Below are 19,423 nucleotides of genomic sequence, written 5' to 3'. Positions count from 1 at the left end.
ATAGCAAATTTTGGACCTTTATGGAGCCATAACTCTGAAGCCCATAAATTCATATCATAAATGAAGCTGCTATTGTGCAGACAAGGTCAGAATAGCTAATTCTGGCACTTTCAGGGGCCATAACTCTGGAACCCATAATGGGATCTGGCCAGTTCAAGAAAGGAACCGAGATCTTATGGTGATACAAGTTGTGTGCGAGTTTGGTTAAAATAAAATCATAAATGAAACCACTATCGTGCAGACAAGAAATTGTTGACGCACGAACGGACTGACGACTGACAAAGGGTGATCAAAAAAGCTCACCTTGTCACTACGTGACAGGTGAGCTAAAAAAGGTCAAGGACCAAATTCAGTGAAGATATATTCAGTGGTTCATGAGAGAAAGTCACAGAACAAGAGCTGTCAGGTGACAGCGTGCTCGACTACTCTCAGTGCTTGATAGTATAATATAAGCTATGAGTAAAACTTTAACATTACAATAAGCATATTCTAAGTCGAAAAGGGGCCATAATTCAGTCAAAATGCTTGATAGAGTTGTCTGCTCCTGTTTACAGAATGGAGTCATGATGGTAAACAAGTATGCAAAATATGAAAGCAATATCTCCATGGACATTGAAAATATTTGGGGCGGTACGCAAACTTTAACATTTGTGTGACGCTCACGCTAATGTTAACGCTCACACTAACACCGAAGCCGGGGGGAGTAGGATAGCTCCCCTATTCTTCGAATAGTCGAGCTAAAAATTATAGTTGAAACTCAGTATCTTGAATTCCAAAGGACCTTACCTTATACTTCGATACTGGTCACCAAAATTCAACTTATTTATTTATTTTGTTGGGTTTAATGTCACACCAACACAATTATAGGTCATATGGCGACTTTCTACCTTTAATGGTGGAAGAAGCCCCTCCATGAATTATTTCATCACAAGCAGGCACCTGGGTAGAACCACCGACCTTCCATAAGCCAGCTGGAAGCTTCCTCACATGAAGAATTCAACGCCCCGAGTGAGGCTCGAACCCACATTGATGGGGGGAAAGCGATTTGAAGTCAGAAACTTTAAACACTCGGCCATGTGCATGTGTTTTGGTTATGGGACATAAAAAATTCTTTGAGATAGGAGGAATTTCTAAAGAAGTAAGTTTGAGAGACCAAGTTTCAACAGTAGACCATTAGCAATAACAATGCAAAGTGAAAACAAGAAATTATTTTATATTTCTGGAGAAATTGATGTTTTTGCAACATTTAAATTTTAAGTAAATCTTATTACACTCATAGATACTGCCATGAAACAAACTTTTGTCATAACAGGGCATATATACAGAGTGTATAAGTTAATGTTCAGTCACTACTTTCTGGTATGACGATTTCTAGGATCAGTTTACCAATCATTGAGAAAACTTATAGACATTTCATAATTGAGAAGCAGGTGTCTAAGATTAAAGTAAACAAAACCACATATACCTGTAAATCCTGGGGCGCAATCACAGACAAAATCATTGACAAGTCCTCGACAAGTTCCATTGTTCTTACATGCTGGCTGATCATTGGTTACTTCTTGGTGTATCGTACAGTACGAGGTGGACACTTCACAGTTATAGCCTGAAAAGAAGTTTTCACTAAAACTTTATAATAATATTGCACAAGGCAGTCTGAAAGACAGCTAAGTCCCCCGCCACTGTTATGGATAGTGAAAGGATAAACCTTTGACCTTGAGCTGTGACCTTGACCTTGAACTGACATGGCTGACTCATGAATTCTGCACATTGTCTTGATGAGGTGATCATTTGACCCAAGTTTGATGGATATCCTTCAAGAGGTTTAGGAGATACAGATTTCAAACCTTTGACCTTGAGTTGTGACCTTGACCTTGAGTGGACATAGTTGACTATGAGTTCTTGATGAGGTGATCATTTGACCCAAGTTTGATTAAAATCCTTCAAGGGGTTTAGGAGTTACAGAGTGGACACAAAATGGAAGGCTCAAACCTTTGTCCCTAAGTTGTGACTTTGACCTTGAGCCAGCATGGCTGACTCGTAAGTTCTGCACAACGTCTTGATGAGGTGATCATTTGACCCAAGTTTTATAAAATTCCTTCAAGGGGTTTAGGAGATATAGAGCGGACACGAAATGGAAGGCTAAAACCTTTGACCTTGAGTTGTGACCTTGACCTTGAGCCGGCAAGGCAGACTCGTGTGTTCTGCACATCGTCTTGATGAGGTGTTCATTTGACCCAAGTTTGATGAAAATCCTTCAAGGGGTTTAGGATATACAGAGCGGACACAAAATGGAAGGCTCAAACCTTTCACCCTAAGTTGTGATCTTGACCTTGAGCCGGCATGGCTGACTCATGGGTTCTGACCATCGTCTTGATGAGGTGATCATTTGACCCAAGTTTTATAAAATTCCTTCCAGGGGTTTAGGAGATACAGAGCAGACACCAAATGGATTGATATATCGAAGGCTAAAACCTTTAACCTTGAGCCTACACGGCTGACTCATAAGTTCTGCACATCGTCTTGATGAGGTGATCATTTGACCCAAGTTTGATGAAAATTCTTCAAGGGGTTAAGGAGGTATGGAGCGGACACGGAAGTGTTAGGGACAGACGGGGAGACGGACGGAGACCATTCCTATAACCTCCCCCACCACCGGTGGCGGGGGATTAAAAATCTAAAGGGAGAGCTATGTATACAGACTTTATATATGTAAATTGTTTCTTCCTGTTGAGAAAAAAGACTTGTGTGGCAATATTATGAAAAGTTAGAAATGTATAATTTTTCACATAATTATGTAAAATGTAACGTGTTATCCTTTGAAACAGACATTGGGCTAACTTTAGAATATTTTTTAAAGAGTAAATACAGGTTATTTTGATATACTAAATTCAGAAACAATTAACCTTTGAAAATAAAAGAATATAACTTCATTCATCACTAATAAAATGATTTTATGCCAGGTCTGTAATAAAAGTATGTGTAAGGAAAACCCAACTACCGGTAATATCCTGTAAAACAAACATATTGTAAGAGATCTTTGTTGTTGAGCATGAAGATGGCCTACCTGCTTCAAATATTATTAGGTTATTTAACATTGTTCTGTACAATACGGAGACATATTTGGACGAGTACCCAGCTGAGAAAACCATATTGGACGAGCCGCTAGGCGAGTTCAATATAGTTTTCTCAGCTGGGTACGAGTTCAAATATATCCCGTATTGTACAGTACAATGTTAAATAACCTTTTTATTCTATATCTATTTTATCTTACTATATTAATAGTTTAAATTAAAAAGTTTCACTGAATATTGTATTCCTGCCTTTTCTAGTTTTTCCCAGCTTGGTATGAGTGCAAATATATATTATACAGAACAATGTTTGACCTTAAATAACCTTTTTATTATATATTTATTTCACTTCATACGTAATATACGTAATTCATTGAATGTGTTTTTTTCTACGTATCATCATGAAAAAAGGTATATGGTGCAACATCCCTACAACAGCCATTTGGCGATTTGTGGGGTAATAATACTTGGCTGAGATATTATGCCCACCGACATTGTCAGCAAGTTTAGTGAAGATCGGATGAAAACTGTTTGACTTTTAAGAGCGGACAAGGCTAAGTTCCCTGTTTTTGAGTAATTCAAGGACTATTTTAATCAAAGAGTGCGTGATACAATTTGGCTAGTTATCGAAATTGGCCGAGATGTAATGCCCACAAACATTGTCAGCAAGTCTGGTGAAGATCCAGCGAAAACTGAGTTATAGAGCAGACATGTTTTGGATGCTGACCGCCCGTCCGTTGCCATTCATAATCTTCTCCATTTTGTTTCTTAACCCTTAAATATAAATTGCTGAGGTAGCTATTCAGACAGTCATGGCTGATACCAATTTCTAGGTTTCGTCCGGAACGGCTTCTTTTAGCGACTTTTCAAATATTCCAACATCTGATGATCCTTTTTACTGTATTTTTAAGTTTTTGATTATTAACAAACGTTTTAATATCTTAATCAGATAGCATTGTTATCCCTTGAATCATTTTTGTGTGTTGTAAACAAAAAGAAAGAAAAAAAAACCTCAAATTAAATCAAGATTTCAAAGCGCATAATCAAACTCTGTACATAGAGCGCCTACTTCATCCGATTTGCATTCGGAACATTTTCATGCGTTTCGGGCTTTATCGTATGTTTAACATGGGACTGTTGAACCATCCAAATACAGAAAATACAGGATTTTTGTACGCGCGTGCGTCCAAATACACAAAATACAGGATTTTTGTACGCACGTGCATCCAAATACTGTAATATATTGTACGGTCAGGTGTTGCAAATGAACGTTCGCGATTGGATAGATAAAATAAGTATAGAATAAAAGTGAATATGACAATTTTATATAATTTCCTTGAAAAAAAAAGGGACAAAACTTCCATATCAATGCATTCATCTCATCTTATGCAGTATTAAAACTCCTACAATGATCAAAGATATTTAACATCTCATTACAGTTATTTTAAAGTTATAGCTATTTGTTTAACAGAAACAAGCTTATACATCTTATGTTCACATTTATTTTTAGTTCAAGATCCTGCCATCTTTATAATTTCAGCTGGTGGTTCTATTGATTTTTCTCTTGCTCTCCACAACAGCATTTCTACACAAATTTAAATAAATGTTCTTCTTATAAAATTGAATGAAGAAAAGTCTGGATCAGGCAATACCTTCGTACCTTAACAAGTCTATTTTTCTCTGAAACTTTGTAATATTTCTTAAATATTTCTGAAATAGTTATTGCTGGATTGAGGTTCAACCACCTGTTGCATTCAAATAATCTACATTGAACTTAAAGAGAGTCTTATATCACTTTATATCTTAATTTTTGATCTACAAACCTGAAAAATAGTTCCCATCAGAGTCTCTGCCACATTTACACTGGAATGTACCATCCTCATTTTCACAGTCACCACCGTTCAAACATATAGACGGCTGTACAAGACATTCATTTATATCATTCTCACAGTTAACTCCATCGTACCCTGTCAAGTATGTTGTTGTTGTTGTACCATCTATAACACTAGCATTTCTCTGATTACACTGACATGTATAGTTACCGATCCCATCGATACAGGTTCCGCCATTCTGGCACGGAGAACTTCCACATTCATCAATTGGGGTTGAGCAATTCACTCCCTCAAAACCTATATAAAAATGTATCAACACTAAGTAAATAATCACTCTGTTCATTTTTCCATTTATATAAAATCCTCAAAATAACACCTTGAATTCATCCTTTATCCCCATTCAGAGATAAACTATATCCAAATTGTGTATTATCTTGTTTACTCTACATAACTATATTACAATTCCGAAATCACAGTTTTCTCTTTTATGAACTTCACACTTTGATGTCAGAAAATTAATCCTACTTAAATCAGGAAACAAAATGTCTCCTGCAATATTCAGGTATAAAGCACCTTGTTTCTTAAATGATAATTATGATAAACTGGCTCTAACAATAGTTATCCTCATTTCACAAATATTCAAGTTGCTATCTAGATTGTCAAAACTGATAGTCACATATTTTATCATATACCTCAGGGCTTTTCATATATTTGCTTTTGTTGAACTTAAATTAGTCAGTTGTCATGATCTTACGTTAGTAATTTAGTTACTTCACGTATTAAATCCAACGGAAGTAAAGTAAGTCCTGCAGCTTCAAAACATTGTAAATTTCTGACTCTAACTTCAGTGACTTTAAAATATAACAGGTTACTTGTCATATGATTTTAATTTTTATATATATTTTTAGAAGCTCTCAAAAACTGCAGTAAACGTTAACTATTTATATGAAACTACATTCAGACTTCCCTGTGTTTTGTTATCTCTCATAGAACCGTAAACAAAGTTGAATTTGTGATTTTTTTTATCTAATATTTATACTTCACTCCTTTTACTATTTTTGTAATTCTTTTTTATTTCGTCCACAATACATAACTGATAAAAAACTGATTTTTCTTAAAACTGATTGATATTACCATGAAAAATAAAACAAAAAACACAAAAACACGAGCAATGAATACGAAAGCGAAAATAAACACCTCACGAAAAGTAAGACTTCAACAGCAAAATTCTTTATTATCACTTTATGTCAACTATGACCATAAATGGTACATTTTTTTTCTGCATATCTTTTCCCTGAAGTGTTTACACAAACTTTTACAGGAGAAGTCACTGTAGGTATTATAATAAATTACCTGTCTGTTACCTGTTGCAATATGAGGCTTACTATAAATAATATGTTACCATAATCACTTCATTTCTTCAGATTTAGATAACTTTAAAGCTACATTTTACTATTTCATTTCATTACCTCAACTATTATTAAAATGACCTAAATTTTACCTGCTTGTTAAATAGTGATTGAGACAAATTTCCATCTAAGTATTTTAGCTAGAGATTTTATATCCAGATACAATGTCATTCCATAAGTCTATTTTCACTGTAAATCAATTTTCACTGTACTATAAACTGAAATTAAGTTTACTTAAAATACATAGATAATCAGATAACAGGACATTTCTGGGCTACATCCAAACAATTCACATGGCTAAATAACAAGTTATATGAATTTATTTATTCTGTTTGGTCTGAAGTTACACTGGAAGCTGAAATAATATTGACAACTTTAAAATCTTTAATCTTGACAAAGCTCTTTAGTACCCCAGCTCCTTGGGCAGAATAACACACCTTCCACATGTAAGCTGTATAAAAAAATTGAACCCAAGCAAGGCCTAAGCCAGCAGGGACAACTTAACAGTTGTCACGGAAACAGTCACATGCTTTATATACCACTTTTCAGTGTAACTCTATCTTACTGACATGTCCCTGTCCAGTCTTTCATTTTGCAATTATCTTCCTAATTCTTAAAAAGCATAGCTAGCACTTCTGCTTTCTGTGATAGCCTAAAAAGCCACTCTAGACTGAGGACTCCACATTATAAGCATATGACTTAGAAGCAACTCAACAGTTAATCACCAATTCTTATTTAGGGACTAAAATTTTTGCAGTCTAAAAAGCTTACCAAAACACATATCATAGATCTATATAGTTAATTTTTTTTACTTCATTCAAACTTTCTGTTATATAAGAACAACAACAAAAGAATAACAGTTACTTCAAAACATCAAGTTTACAACAAACATAATACTACATTTATCATAAAAGAGAATCGGGATGACCACAGTTATATATACAGAAGACATTGTATAAGGACCACACAAGGGGCTGCCAAAACCTGACTTCTTGATAGAATAGTCTCATTGGTTTTGGTAATATTCTAAAGTGCTGATATACAAAGCAGTCTGATCATGATCTGCACTGTTCCCCATTCAGTCAGTATCCCTTTTATCAGTTAATAGTACTGTCCAAACTGAAAGATGGACCAGTTCATTTTAGAAATTTAGCAGGGTAATGGATAATACAGGTGGTCACATATACGATGTCAGCTGTATATATATTTCTGCACTTGACCTTGACTCTTTATTCATCTATAACTTTTATCTGAAATTTACACTTTGATTATAAAATGCTATAAATTTCTTTAGCTTGCACATACTTAAATGAAATTTTGAAAAAGAATACTGTTCCTCCTGCAGCCATCTGCACAATAAAATTTAAGGCATATAGATACCCTGTGAACAAAGTTGTTGGGAACTGATAATTTAGTGCATTCAAGTCTAAGACTCAACTTCAAATTCAGAGCACAGACGAAAAGGGCCATTTATTCATCAACATACGACATCATGAATTTAAAGCTAGACTTAACAAGAGCTGTTGGCATCACAGCGAGTTTAACTATTCTATAAAGTTTACCACTTTGCCAAAATGACAGATACCAGTGAATGCAATAGAAACACTGTACAGGTTTTCTAACCTTTGTGTGTGTTTGTAGGGCAGGGTTGAAAGGGGGTTGTAATGCACAGTTGTACTAAGAAATAACATGGCAAAGCATAAGTAACTGAGGAAGCAATGTAGTATGGGTCGGTAGGAAGTTAGAATTTTGGGAATGGATTAGAAGTGGGGGCATGTTTATCAGTACTATTGATCATGAGACATCTGTTTCAGATGATACATATTCATAAAACTTTAACAAACACTACTAGAAAATCTGACCCCAGTGACCTTGACCATTGAGGAACCGAATCCTTAACCAAAAGATATCTTCTGGTTAAGATATCTGCCCCTTACTAACACAATCCTTATGTGAAGTCTGATGATTATAATGGCAACAATTAAGAAGAAAGAATGAAATTGACAGGCTTGCCATGAAACTTTAACCAACACTGGTTAACAATATTTGACCAAAGTGACATTGACCTTTAAAGTACCTAACCCTAACCTATATCAGATACCTGCCCCATACAAAGTTCAACCCTTAATGGCCATATGTGACTTTAATTATAATAGGGACAGTTGTTTAGAAGACATGGTAAAATCGAAACATTAACCTGAAAGCAGCCTTGATGGTGACACAGGACAAGTACAACAGCCTTACTGAATCTTTGATTAGTCAAGCTAAAATTGCAAAATTCTCTTGGCATTTACAGAAGCTTATATTCAGCAAAGTTTCATGTTTTACTTAAGATGTGCAGCATTGTGGCAAACTGCAAATGAATCATTAATTGAGCCGCGCCATGAGAAAACAAACAAAGTGCGTTTGCGACCAGCATGGATCCAGACCAGCCTGCGCATCCACGCAGTCTGGTCAGGATCCATGCTGTTCACTTTCAAAGCCTATTGCAATTAGAACAAGAGCTGTCTGATGACAGCGCGCTCGACTATTCGAAGAATTGATTTAAGAATGGGGTCAAAATATTTCCACGGATATTCAGACAAAAGAAATAAATAGATACAAACAACGTTCCTGTATTACTATGATTTCGATAAGTCTTGCACTAAATGGCAATATATGAGCCAATTTCAAAGTCCAAAAACGGCCATAATTCAGTCAAAATAGTTATGTACTCTTGCCTACAGATGGAAGTCATAATGATAAACAAGTGTTCAAAGTTTAAAAGCCATATGTCAAATAGTTTTGACAAAACATGGACTTGTATGAAAACAGAACTAATTTCAAAGTCCAAAAAGAACCATAATTCAGCCAAAATAGATGACAGAGTTATTTTCTCTTTCCTACAGATAAAGACTATTATACTAAACAAGTGATAAAAGTTTCAAAGCCATATGTCAAACACTTTACAAAAAATATAAACTGGTACGAAAAACTTAACCAAGATTTCTAAGTCAAAAGGGGCCATAATTCAGCCAAAATCATTGATGGAGTTATGTACTCTTGCCTATAACTGGACATGGCGATGGTAAACAGGTGTTGAAAGTTTCAAAGCTTTATCTCAAAAGACTTTGTCAAAATATGAACTGGTACGAAATATTAACCAAGATTTCTAAGTCGAAAGGGGCCATAATTCAGCCAAAATCCCTAATGGAGTTATGTACTCTTGCCTATAACTGGCCATGATGATGGTAAACAAGTGTTGAAAGTTTCAAAGCTTTATCTCAAAAGACTTTGTCAAAATATGAACTGGTACGAAAAACTTAACCATGATTTCTAAGTCAAAAGGGGCCATAATTCAGCCAAAATGCTTGATGGAGTTATGTGCTCTTGTCTATAACTGGCCATGATGATGGTAAACAAGTGTTGAAAGTTTCAAAGCTTTATCTTAATAGACTTTGTCAAAATATGAACTGGTACGAAAAACTTAACCATGATTTCTAAGTCAAAAGGGGCCATAATTCAGCCAAAATCCTTGATGGAGTTACGTGCTCTTGCCTATAACTGGCCATGATGATGGTAAACAAGTGTTGAAAGTTTCAAAGCTTTATCTCAAAAGACTTTGTCAAAATGTGGACTGGTACGAAAAACTTAACCAAGGTGTGACGCCGACGCCGTGGTGAGTAGGATAGCTCTACTTATTCTTCGAATAGTGGAGCTAAAAACTGTTAGCGAACAGCATGGATCCTGACCAGCCTGCTCACCTCTGGTCTGGATCAATGCTGGTCGCAAACGCACTATGCTGGTTTTCTCATGGAGTGGCTCAATTCTAAAAATCTGTTCATCTATAAACTGGTCATGTTTACATTCTTCTGTCTAAGTCTTTTAACTTCTGGTAAATATGGGCACAAATTAGTCAATACACATGCAGGACGATTCTGTACAGTACAAACAACAGTGACATGTTCTGATCCCTGCCCGACAACATGGTGACATGTGACAACATGCAAGGAAAAAACATGCAAAATGCATCAAGCTATAACTCATCAACAAAACTATCCATAGCTTAACACTAACCTTCAACTAGACCTTCAAGAAAAAGAGACAAGAAATATTCAGATAATGGTAACAGAGTTCCTACATAAAGATTCTACGCTAAGAAGAGCTATGATTATGTCCATATACATCCTACATCTGTCAAACTGTCATGAAAGTTAAAGAACAGCAACACAAAGCAAAAATTACCTGACAGTAATTAAAGCCACTACTGAATCACCTGCTGAAGTAACAGGACCAGGGGAGACAACTTTTCCAAGTATGACCCTCCCATTAGTCAATTTAAAAAAAAAAAAAATACTCAAAAACAACCAAATTAGGATGATGGAGATTTGAGATCTTGATTTTATACACCATTAGATCCAATTAAAACTTTTAAATATACATTTTACAGAAATAAACTGAACAAAGAAAAAAGGACATTTGCTCTGTATCAACTATAACGGAGCAAGAAAAGACATCATCTTTTTATTCCTTTTAAATGTTCACTATTAATTTCACATTACTTCTTATTGTAAGGGACATTTTTACTGAGTGCTGCTGAGCTATGATAGAAGAGACGATTTATGAAGATAAGGTTCTGATAAACTAGAGCAGTGTAAGAATTAAATGATCTGATGATATTTCAAGGTAAAAATTCTGCTCCTTAGAACTTACCAATGGGACAGCCACAGAGGTGTCCGTCAACTTTATCAAAGCACACCAGTGGTGCCTCACATGGATCTGGTGTACAGTCATCAATGTTGGTTTCACACTGGCTTCCTGTAAAACCTCTAACACAAGTACAACTGAAATCATGCGACGGGGGTGTGGAAGCACACGTAGCACCATTTTTACAATTTTGAAATACTGGACTACATGCATCATACTGTACTGAACAGTCCATACCCATCCAGTCTGCAGTGCATGCGCACTCATAACCGTTGATTTTATTTGTACATATTGCCCCGTTCTGGCAGGGATTTGAAGAACATTCGTCAATGTCAGTCTGACATATCACACCTGAAATTTAATCAATTATACATGGACATCCTTTTTAATTTTTTTTTTTTGGAATTAGATTTTGTAAGGGATATTGAGTCATTTTTCTATTAAACAGACCAGTGTTTTATTTATACTATTTTCACTCATCCAGTTAAAGGAAACAAAAAAGAGTTGTTTTATCAAATCAAATCTACCTATCATTTATCACCACTCAATATAAAATCATAAAAACATGTGACAAATCAGCTATTCGAGAATCTTTGTTCATATAACCAAGTAAAGACATTTTAGATGCAGTTCAATAATTCTGATTACCTGTTATTGCATATCAGCTGTTTGCTGGGAGATCATCATACAGAACTAGTGATTCAGGTGCAGGTGTTCTTTCAAAGTTAGTTTCATATTTTCATATTAAGCAGAATTAATGTTTAGGATTATTTGCAACATGTTAAATAATAATGTAATAAATCAGGTGAGAAATTTACAATGTACAAAGAGGAACTCGTACCAGTATATCCCAGCTTGCATGTACAGTTGAAATATCCGATACCATCTGTGCAATCAGTACTGTTTACACCACAGGGGTTTGGAGAGCATTCATTTATATCTGTCTGACAACTGGCCCCTGTGTATCCAAACACACACCTACAGCTGTAGCCATCAATCTGAACAACAAAATATGTTCACAATTACAAAAAATATCATACAATATATTGTGTCCATTACCTCTTACTAGCAACTAGATCCAATAACTGAATCCATGCAGACTATAGGCTGTTAGATACCCAGAGGACAAAAACAGACAAAATACTCTTGGCCAAACACAAGAACAGTAAAACAGGTCATGCTAAGAATCAAACTTGTGGCTATACCAGAATATCAACCCAAGTCAATTAGCCCAGATTTCTCATTTTGATATTTAAAAAAAAATATCATGAAAGTTTGACGGTAAATAGATATAAAAATATTGTTCAATTGTCAAAGTTACTGTTTCAATAGTTGCTTTGACTGTGGAAGTCACAATCCATGCATTAACTACTGACGAATGTTTTTGACAGTCTACATAATTTTGCTTCAATAAAGCAGGTTTTTAATCAATTTTCCCGTCTTTTCATTAATTTGAGTGTATTTTAAATGTTGTAAAAATGACTGCATGCCAAACAGTTACAAGGTTGTCCTCTTCTATTGGATCCTTCTAACATCTGAATGAGTGTAAAATGTGCAACAAAAAGTTAGTGAAATGAGTATGATCATACAAATGACACATAATCTTCAGTTTTTGGGTATGCCATCAACTATTGCAGTAGTAACACAACAGTATGGTGCAATATAAATAGTATTGCAATAGTTCTTTCCAGAATATCAAAAGTATTACAAAAGTCCTTTTCAGAATATCACAGTATTGCAATAGTGTAATTAAGGACTCGCAACATTATTTGTCTTCGAACAGAAACAAAAAATAATCTTATGTCATTTAAATAACTTGACCTTTACAAGAAAGTGACAATGGAAAGCTTTATGTAACATTATGTTTACCTCATCAACACAAGTTCCTCCATTGCTACAAGGGTGGCTTGTAAAGGCACACTCATCAATGTTGTTCTCACATTGGTTTCCATTAAAACCAGCCAGACAATCACATCTGTAGTCATTCAATAGGTCTGTACATCTACAAATATCAACCAAAATACTTTTCTGTAAAAATCAGGTCTGTCTAGATCAGATGGTACTATAGTCAATATTAAGCTCTAATGCATATTGCTCCTTTTTTTCAATGTGACATCATTAAAACAGTTTACTTTATGACTGGGTCTGGTAAATTCCACTTAAAATAATATCTCATTGGTTAATAACTGGTCACATGCAGGTCCAAAGAAAGTGATATTCTTGTAAACAAAATAAGAAACTTTCTTCAAAACAAAAAAGTCTCGCTATCCTAAATATAGATATGTCACACATCAGCCAGTCATATCTGGTTTCTATAAACATATAATACAATCAGCATCCTCCCTACATTTCCATAAAACTGTGTACTGACTTTCTGAAAACATTTCTTATTACGAACACTGTAAGTGAGATATTAACCATACTGCTCCTTTTGAAGTGTAATCATAAAACAAGAGCTGTCCGTAAGACAGCCAAGCTCGACTATTCGAAATATTGTCCCAGAAGCAGGAAAATATTATCCAAAAAGGTTAAATATCAAAAGAGTTTTAAGTTCAAAAAGGGGGAATAAATTGACCAAAATGCATATCAGTTATGGGACTTGCTGCTATCAACTAGTTTTATAACCCCGAAGGGACATGTGAAGTTTCAATTCAATATCTTCATTAGTTTTGGAGATAGAAACTTGCATGTAAAACTTTAACCTGAATTTTCAAAGTCCAAAAGGGGGCATAATTTGCCCAAAATACATGCCACAGTTATGGGACTTGATCCAGTGAGGTTGGTAATTGATCTAGAAAAAGAAAAAATAAGTTTCAAATCTATATGCCTTTTAGTAATAGCTGTATGTACTTGCACGCAAAAGTTTAACCAGAATTTTCTAAGTCCAAAAGGGGGCATAATTTGGCCAAAATGAAGGTCAGAGTTATGGGACTTGCTGCTATCAACTAGATTTATAACCCCGGAGACACATGTGAAGTTTCAAATCAATATCTGCATTAGTTTTGGAGATAGTAACTTGCATGTAAAACTTTAACCAAAATTTTCTAAGTCCAAAAGGGGACATAATTTGGCCAAAATGAAGGTCAGAGTTATGGGACTTGCTGCTATCAACTAGTTTTATAACCCCGAAGACACATGTGAAGTTTCAAATCAATATCTGCATTAGTTTTGGAGATAATAACTTGCATGTAAAACTTTAACCAAAATTTTCTAAGTCTAAAAGGGGGCATAATTTGCTCAAAAAACATGTCAGAGTTATGGGACTTGACCCAGTGAGGTTGGTAATTGATCTAGAAAAAGAAAAAATAAGTTTCAAATCTATATGCCTTTTAGTAATAGCTGTATGTACTTGCACGCAAAAGTTTAACCAGAATTTTCTAAGTCCAAAAGGGGGCATAATTTGGCCAAAATGAAGGTCAGAGTTATGGGACTTGCTGCTATCAACTAGATTTATAACCCCGGAGACACATGTGAAGTTTCAAATCAATATCTGCATTAGTTTCAAACTTTTGGAGATAGTAACTTGCATGTAAAACTTTAACCAAAATTTTCTAAGTCTAAAAGGGGGCATAATTCGCTCAAAATACATGTCAGAGTTATGGGTCTTGACCCAGTGAGGTTGGTAATTGATCTAGAAAAAGAAAAAATAAGTTTCAAATCTATATGCCTTTTAGAAATAGCTGTATGTACTTGCATGCAAAACTTTAACCAGAATTTTCTAAGTCCAAAAGGGGGCATAATTTGGACAAAATGAAAGTCAGAGTTATGGGACTTGCTGCTGACAACTAGTTTTATAACCCCGAAGACACATGTGAAGTTTCAAATCAATATCTGCATTAGTTTTGGAGATAGTAACTTGCATGTAAAACTTTAACCAAAATTTTCTAAGTCCAAAAGGGGGCATAATTTGGCCAAAATACATGTCAGAGTTATGAGACTTGACCCAGAGAGGTTGGTAATTGACCTAGAAAAAGAAAAAATAAGTTGCAAAGCTATATGCCTTTAATTGGTGGCTGTATGTACTTGCATGCAAAAACTTAACCAAGGTGTGACGCCGACGCCGACGCCGACCCCGAAGCCGACGCCAGGGTGAGTAGAATAGCTAGACTATTCTTCGAATAGTCGAGCTAATAAAACACTTACTGTATGATAATATCTGTGAATATCCAGGCAAATGGAGCTGACCAAGGTAATATTCACCAAGGCCAATATCACCTTCATATGGTCAATAATATTGAATATTCATCTCCTTATCATACAGTAACTGTTTACTGAACATGGCCTGAAGCCCTATTTATATGGGCATGTTTCTACTTCAACTTCCAATTGTGGAAACACCTATTATCTGACATCTTTTGTAGACATACTTTTTTATAAAAATGCATTTTTAACTTTTATACAGATTTCAGTGCCATGCATTTTTTAAAATTAATGTGTTCTTAAACATTTAGATCTGTTAGTAGGTAATAATTTGGATATACCGTCTCGGATCATGTAAATTTACTTACGTTGCTCCATTCATGCACGGATTGGGAGAACATTCATCTATATTTGTGGAGCAGTTTTTGTCGCCGTATCCTAATACACATGTACAGTTGTAGTCATTGATCAGGTTACGACATGTGGCACCATTCCGGCATGGGCTGTATTGTTGACACTCATCAATTTCTACACAATTAGGAACAACACCTGAAAGAGAACAAAACAAATTCAAACCTTTTCATTCACTCTAATAAAGTATAGCAGTCCTAAAACATTAAAACAGCAAAACAAATCTCACAACTGAGATTTTATTCTTATTTGATGTTAGTAATATTAATAGTTTATGAACTCTCTTAGTGTATCTACTTGATTCAATCAAATCATGCCTGTGTAAAAATTAAATGTAAATTAATTAAGGTCAATTGTTTAGGCATTGAAAGACTTATATGTTTGTCTTAATTCAAGTCAATATTATTAACAAGAGTTGTCTAATGGTAGCATGCATGACTATTTGAAATCATTTTACATAATACTAATACTAACCCTTACCCTGCTAAATTTCTATAATGAACTTTAGTGTTAAAAGGGGTGCTTACCAAAAAGATACTGACTGAATGGGGAACAGTGCAGATCATGATCAGACTGCACGGATGTGCAGGCTGATCATGATCTACACTGGTCGCAAAGGCAGAATCAGTCGTGTTCAGCATGATAAGGGCTAACTTAGGTACAAAAACTGTACCAAAGTTTTCTATGTTGAAAAAGGGGCATCATGTCTTAAACTTAAAAGTAAGAGATATGAAATCTGACTCGGAATGGTCACTTCCTAATGTTGAAGACTTATGAAAAGTTTGAAAGCATTAAGTAAAACAGTTCCTGACAATCCTGCTTACATACAAAACTTTCACAAAATGTCTATGTTGATAAGGGGCAAAATTTTAACAAAATAAAAGCAAGAATTATGTAATTGCATCTATCTCATGATAGCAAAGATGTATGGTGAGTTTGAAAGCACTCAGCCTAGCAGCTTTTGTGAAACCTGCTAAAGATTTTTAAAGTTTTCAATATAAACATATAGGGAAAAGTTACCACGCCCTCCAGTGGTCATGGTTTTTTCTGACAAAACTGAATAATCTGAAAATCTTGGTAGAGGGTCACAAAAGAACCATTTCGAGGGTTCAAAACTGAATAATCTGAAAATCTCATATGTAGATACGCCCTTATTGCGTTGAACCCTCGATTTGTGTGAAATTATTTCTAAATCAGGTTAACAGTTTCATACAAAGATTTCTAAAGCTTCAACTGTATACATATAGGGAAAAGTGACCATGCCCCCTGGCGGCCATGTCTTTTGACAAATAAGAATAGTTTCAAGTCAAGGGTTACTGAAGGAACATTTGTGTGAAATTATTTTAAAATCAGACAAGCAGTTTAGGAGAAGATGTTGTTTGAAGATTTTCCTATTTTCAGCTCTATTTACAATCAACTGGAATGGTTAGATCAATTTTGGAAGAAAACCACCCAAGGAACGTCCAAGTTTCATCAATTTTAACTAAATGGTTTCAGTGGAAGTTGTTTGAAGGAAGGTGTGGATGGATGCTTAATGGTGAGTGATCACAAAAGATCACCCTGACCACATTGTGCTCAGGTGAGCTAAAAATCCCTACCTGTGTATCCTGGTTTACACACACAAGTATGACTGTTAACACCATCTCTACACTCTGAATATAGTCCTCCACATGTTATATTGATACAGTTATCAATATCTGTCTCACACATCCCTCCTGTATACCCAGTCACACACAAACACTTGTATCTATTCTCCAGATTCTGACATGTGGCACCATTTTGGCATGGGTTAGACTGGCACTCATCTATGTCCTGAAATATCACATAAATGTTTCACTATCTAAAAGCCAACATGTGGATTCATTTTGACATGGGTTAAACTGGCATTCATCTATGTCCTGAAATATCACATAAATGTTTCACTATCTAAAAGCCAACATATGGCACCATTTTGACATGGGTTAGACTGGCATTCTTTAACCTGAATTCCTAAGTAAAAACAGGAGCATAATTCATAAAATATTGGTGCAAGAATTACGGCCCTTGTGCCAAATAATGGGAGGAATAACTATATTAAGTTTGAAGCATTTCCATCAAGTAATTTCAGAGATAACGCGGAAGGACACTGACACCGTGGCGAGCAGGATAGCTCTCCATATACTTTGTATAGTCGAGCTAAAAACAGCCCAGAAAGACACTGTGTTTCAATATCCAGAAGTTGACATGTGGCAACTTTCTGACATTTGTTTGACTGATATTCATAAACAGACTGACCAACAATGAGTAAATAACCATACCCTCTCTTCTTCACTTCTTCAAAGGGGAGCATCAAAGATTTGTATTTCCTATCCTCAATGGTGAAATATTTTGAAATTTAGTATTTGCTAATTGGGTAGAGGAGGGAAATTTTATTTGCCCATAATTAAATGTACAATTTGTACTGTTTTTATGCATACTTATTATCATCTGTAAACATGCCACTCTCTAGTTGGAATGTGGTAGTACTCTTCTGGCAGAGTCAAGATAAAATTATTCCTACCCTATCTATGGAGATTTTTTACTGGTAAAATAACTCAGAAACTTTTTTATTGCAAATTTTCTGACTACTTTTGATGTAAAGTTTTCTGTTAAAATCTTACAATATTCTTCCATCTTTTTTTAGTTGTTAAAAATAGTACTGATAGCCTTGTAACTTTTCATTTTTTACTAACCTGACATTCCGGTCCAAAGAATCCGTCCTGACAGCCACATGTAAAGCTGCCTGGGTTGTTGAAGCACTGTCCAGTACCACACACACTTGTGTCCTCACACTCGTCTATATCCTGGTCACACAGTGACCCACTGTAACCTGTACAACAACAATACTGGTCAGTCTAATAACTATAAGTTTTTCAAAAGTCACAAATAAATGCTGTTTGGACAAGCTTTTATTCTACCCACCTATTTGTATGTCATCAATCTGACTTAACCCTTATCATGCTGAACACGACTGATTCTGCCACTGTGACCAGTGCAGATTATGATCAGCTTGCACATCAACACAGCCAGTCAGCTAATTTCCCAAACTATTTGTTTGTTATTAGGTTAAGCACTGATTTTCAACAGTATTTCAGTTATGTAACAGTGAGCAGTTAACCTAACCAGAGTGCCTGGATTCTGAAAAACTACTGGCTGGTTTTTCGCATGTAACTGCCAACTTCCCTATATGTATCCGAGTTGTACAAATGATTTCAGATACAATGTTTTTAATCAACTGTCATGGAAAACAAATGCCTCGCTGTAGAATCAAACCTCAGTGAACCCTGTTATCCGTAGATCTGTGCAATCTCTATTGAGATAAGCGGTGGACTTATTTCCCAAAATTGACTTTTTATTCTAATTCATACTTGTCTTAAGTAGCCACAATAAGTTAGCTCCCTTTGCTGGCTGCTTGATACAGGTTTGCCTATAGCTGTCTTAAAAGGGAGGTTATTCCTTCTTAGCATTGTTGTTACTATAAGTAACTGTACTCTGAAAGAGATAGATACCTGAGCCGGTGCAGTTGCATTCATATCCTCCAACTTTATCAATACATGGTACATCATTGTGACACGGATTGGTACCACACTCGTCAATGTTACCTTCACAGTTGGTACCAGCAAATCCTGAAATAAAGCAACAAATATAAAAGCAGTTTTATCACTTTAGCACCTGAATGTAGGATAGAAAACACTGCATTTAAACTTGATCTTTAAGAGTATTGTATAAGATCTACCTATCAATTAGTCTTCCCCATACATCAGTAATAAGCATGTTTCTTAGCCTAGGTGTAATATTACTACCTACCTGTACCAATTATAGTACTTAAGTTTATAGCATCTTCATTTATATATCTGAA

General features: G+C 35.3%; 1 protein-coding gene across 4 annotated transcripts in view; it reads right to left on the bottom strand.

The window, feature by feature from the left end:
* LOC123546745 (protein crumbs-like) overlaps positions 1 to 19,423 on the bottom strand; it is an 89,640-nt gene that overhangs the window by 50,485 nt on the left and 19,732 nt on the right. For all 4 annotated transcript variants that reach the window (XM_053524748.1, XM_053524750.1, XM_053524749.1 and 1 more), the window contains exons 4-12: positions 19,074 to 19,190; positions 18,258 to 18,394; positions 17,145 to 17,358; positions 15,504 to 15,684; positions 12,865 to 12,997; positions 11,837 to 11,993; positions 11,002 to 11,346; positions 4,892 to 5,197; positions 1,466 to 1,603 (exon numbers count right to left, since the gene is read on the bottom strand). In XM_053524748.1, the coding sequence (XP_053380723.1) occupies positions 1,466 to 1,603; positions 4,892 to 5,197; positions 11,002 to 11,346; positions 11,837 to 11,993; positions 12,865 to 12,997; positions 15,504 to 15,684; positions 17,145 to 17,358; positions 18,258 to 18,394; positions 19,074 to 19,190 (1,728 nt within the window). The remainder of the gene's footprint in view (positions 1 to 1,465; positions 1,604 to 4,891; positions 5,198 to 11,001; positions 11,347 to 11,836; positions 11,994 to 12,864; positions 12,998 to 15,503; positions 15,685 to 17,144; positions 17,359 to 18,257; positions 18,395 to 19,073; positions 19,191 to 19,423) is intronic.

The sequence above is a fragment of the Mercenaria mercenaria genome, chromosome 15 (assembly GCF_021730395.1).
Source record: "Mercenaria mercenaria strain notata chromosome 15, MADL_Memer_1, whole genome shotgun sequence".
In the NCBI taxonomy this organism is placed as follows: Eukaryota; Metazoa; Mollusca; class Bivalvia; order Venerida; family Veneridae; genus Mercenaria; species Mercenaria mercenaria.
Note: the sequence above shows the minus strand (reverse complement) of the source record. Positions and strands in the feature narration are given on the sequence as shown.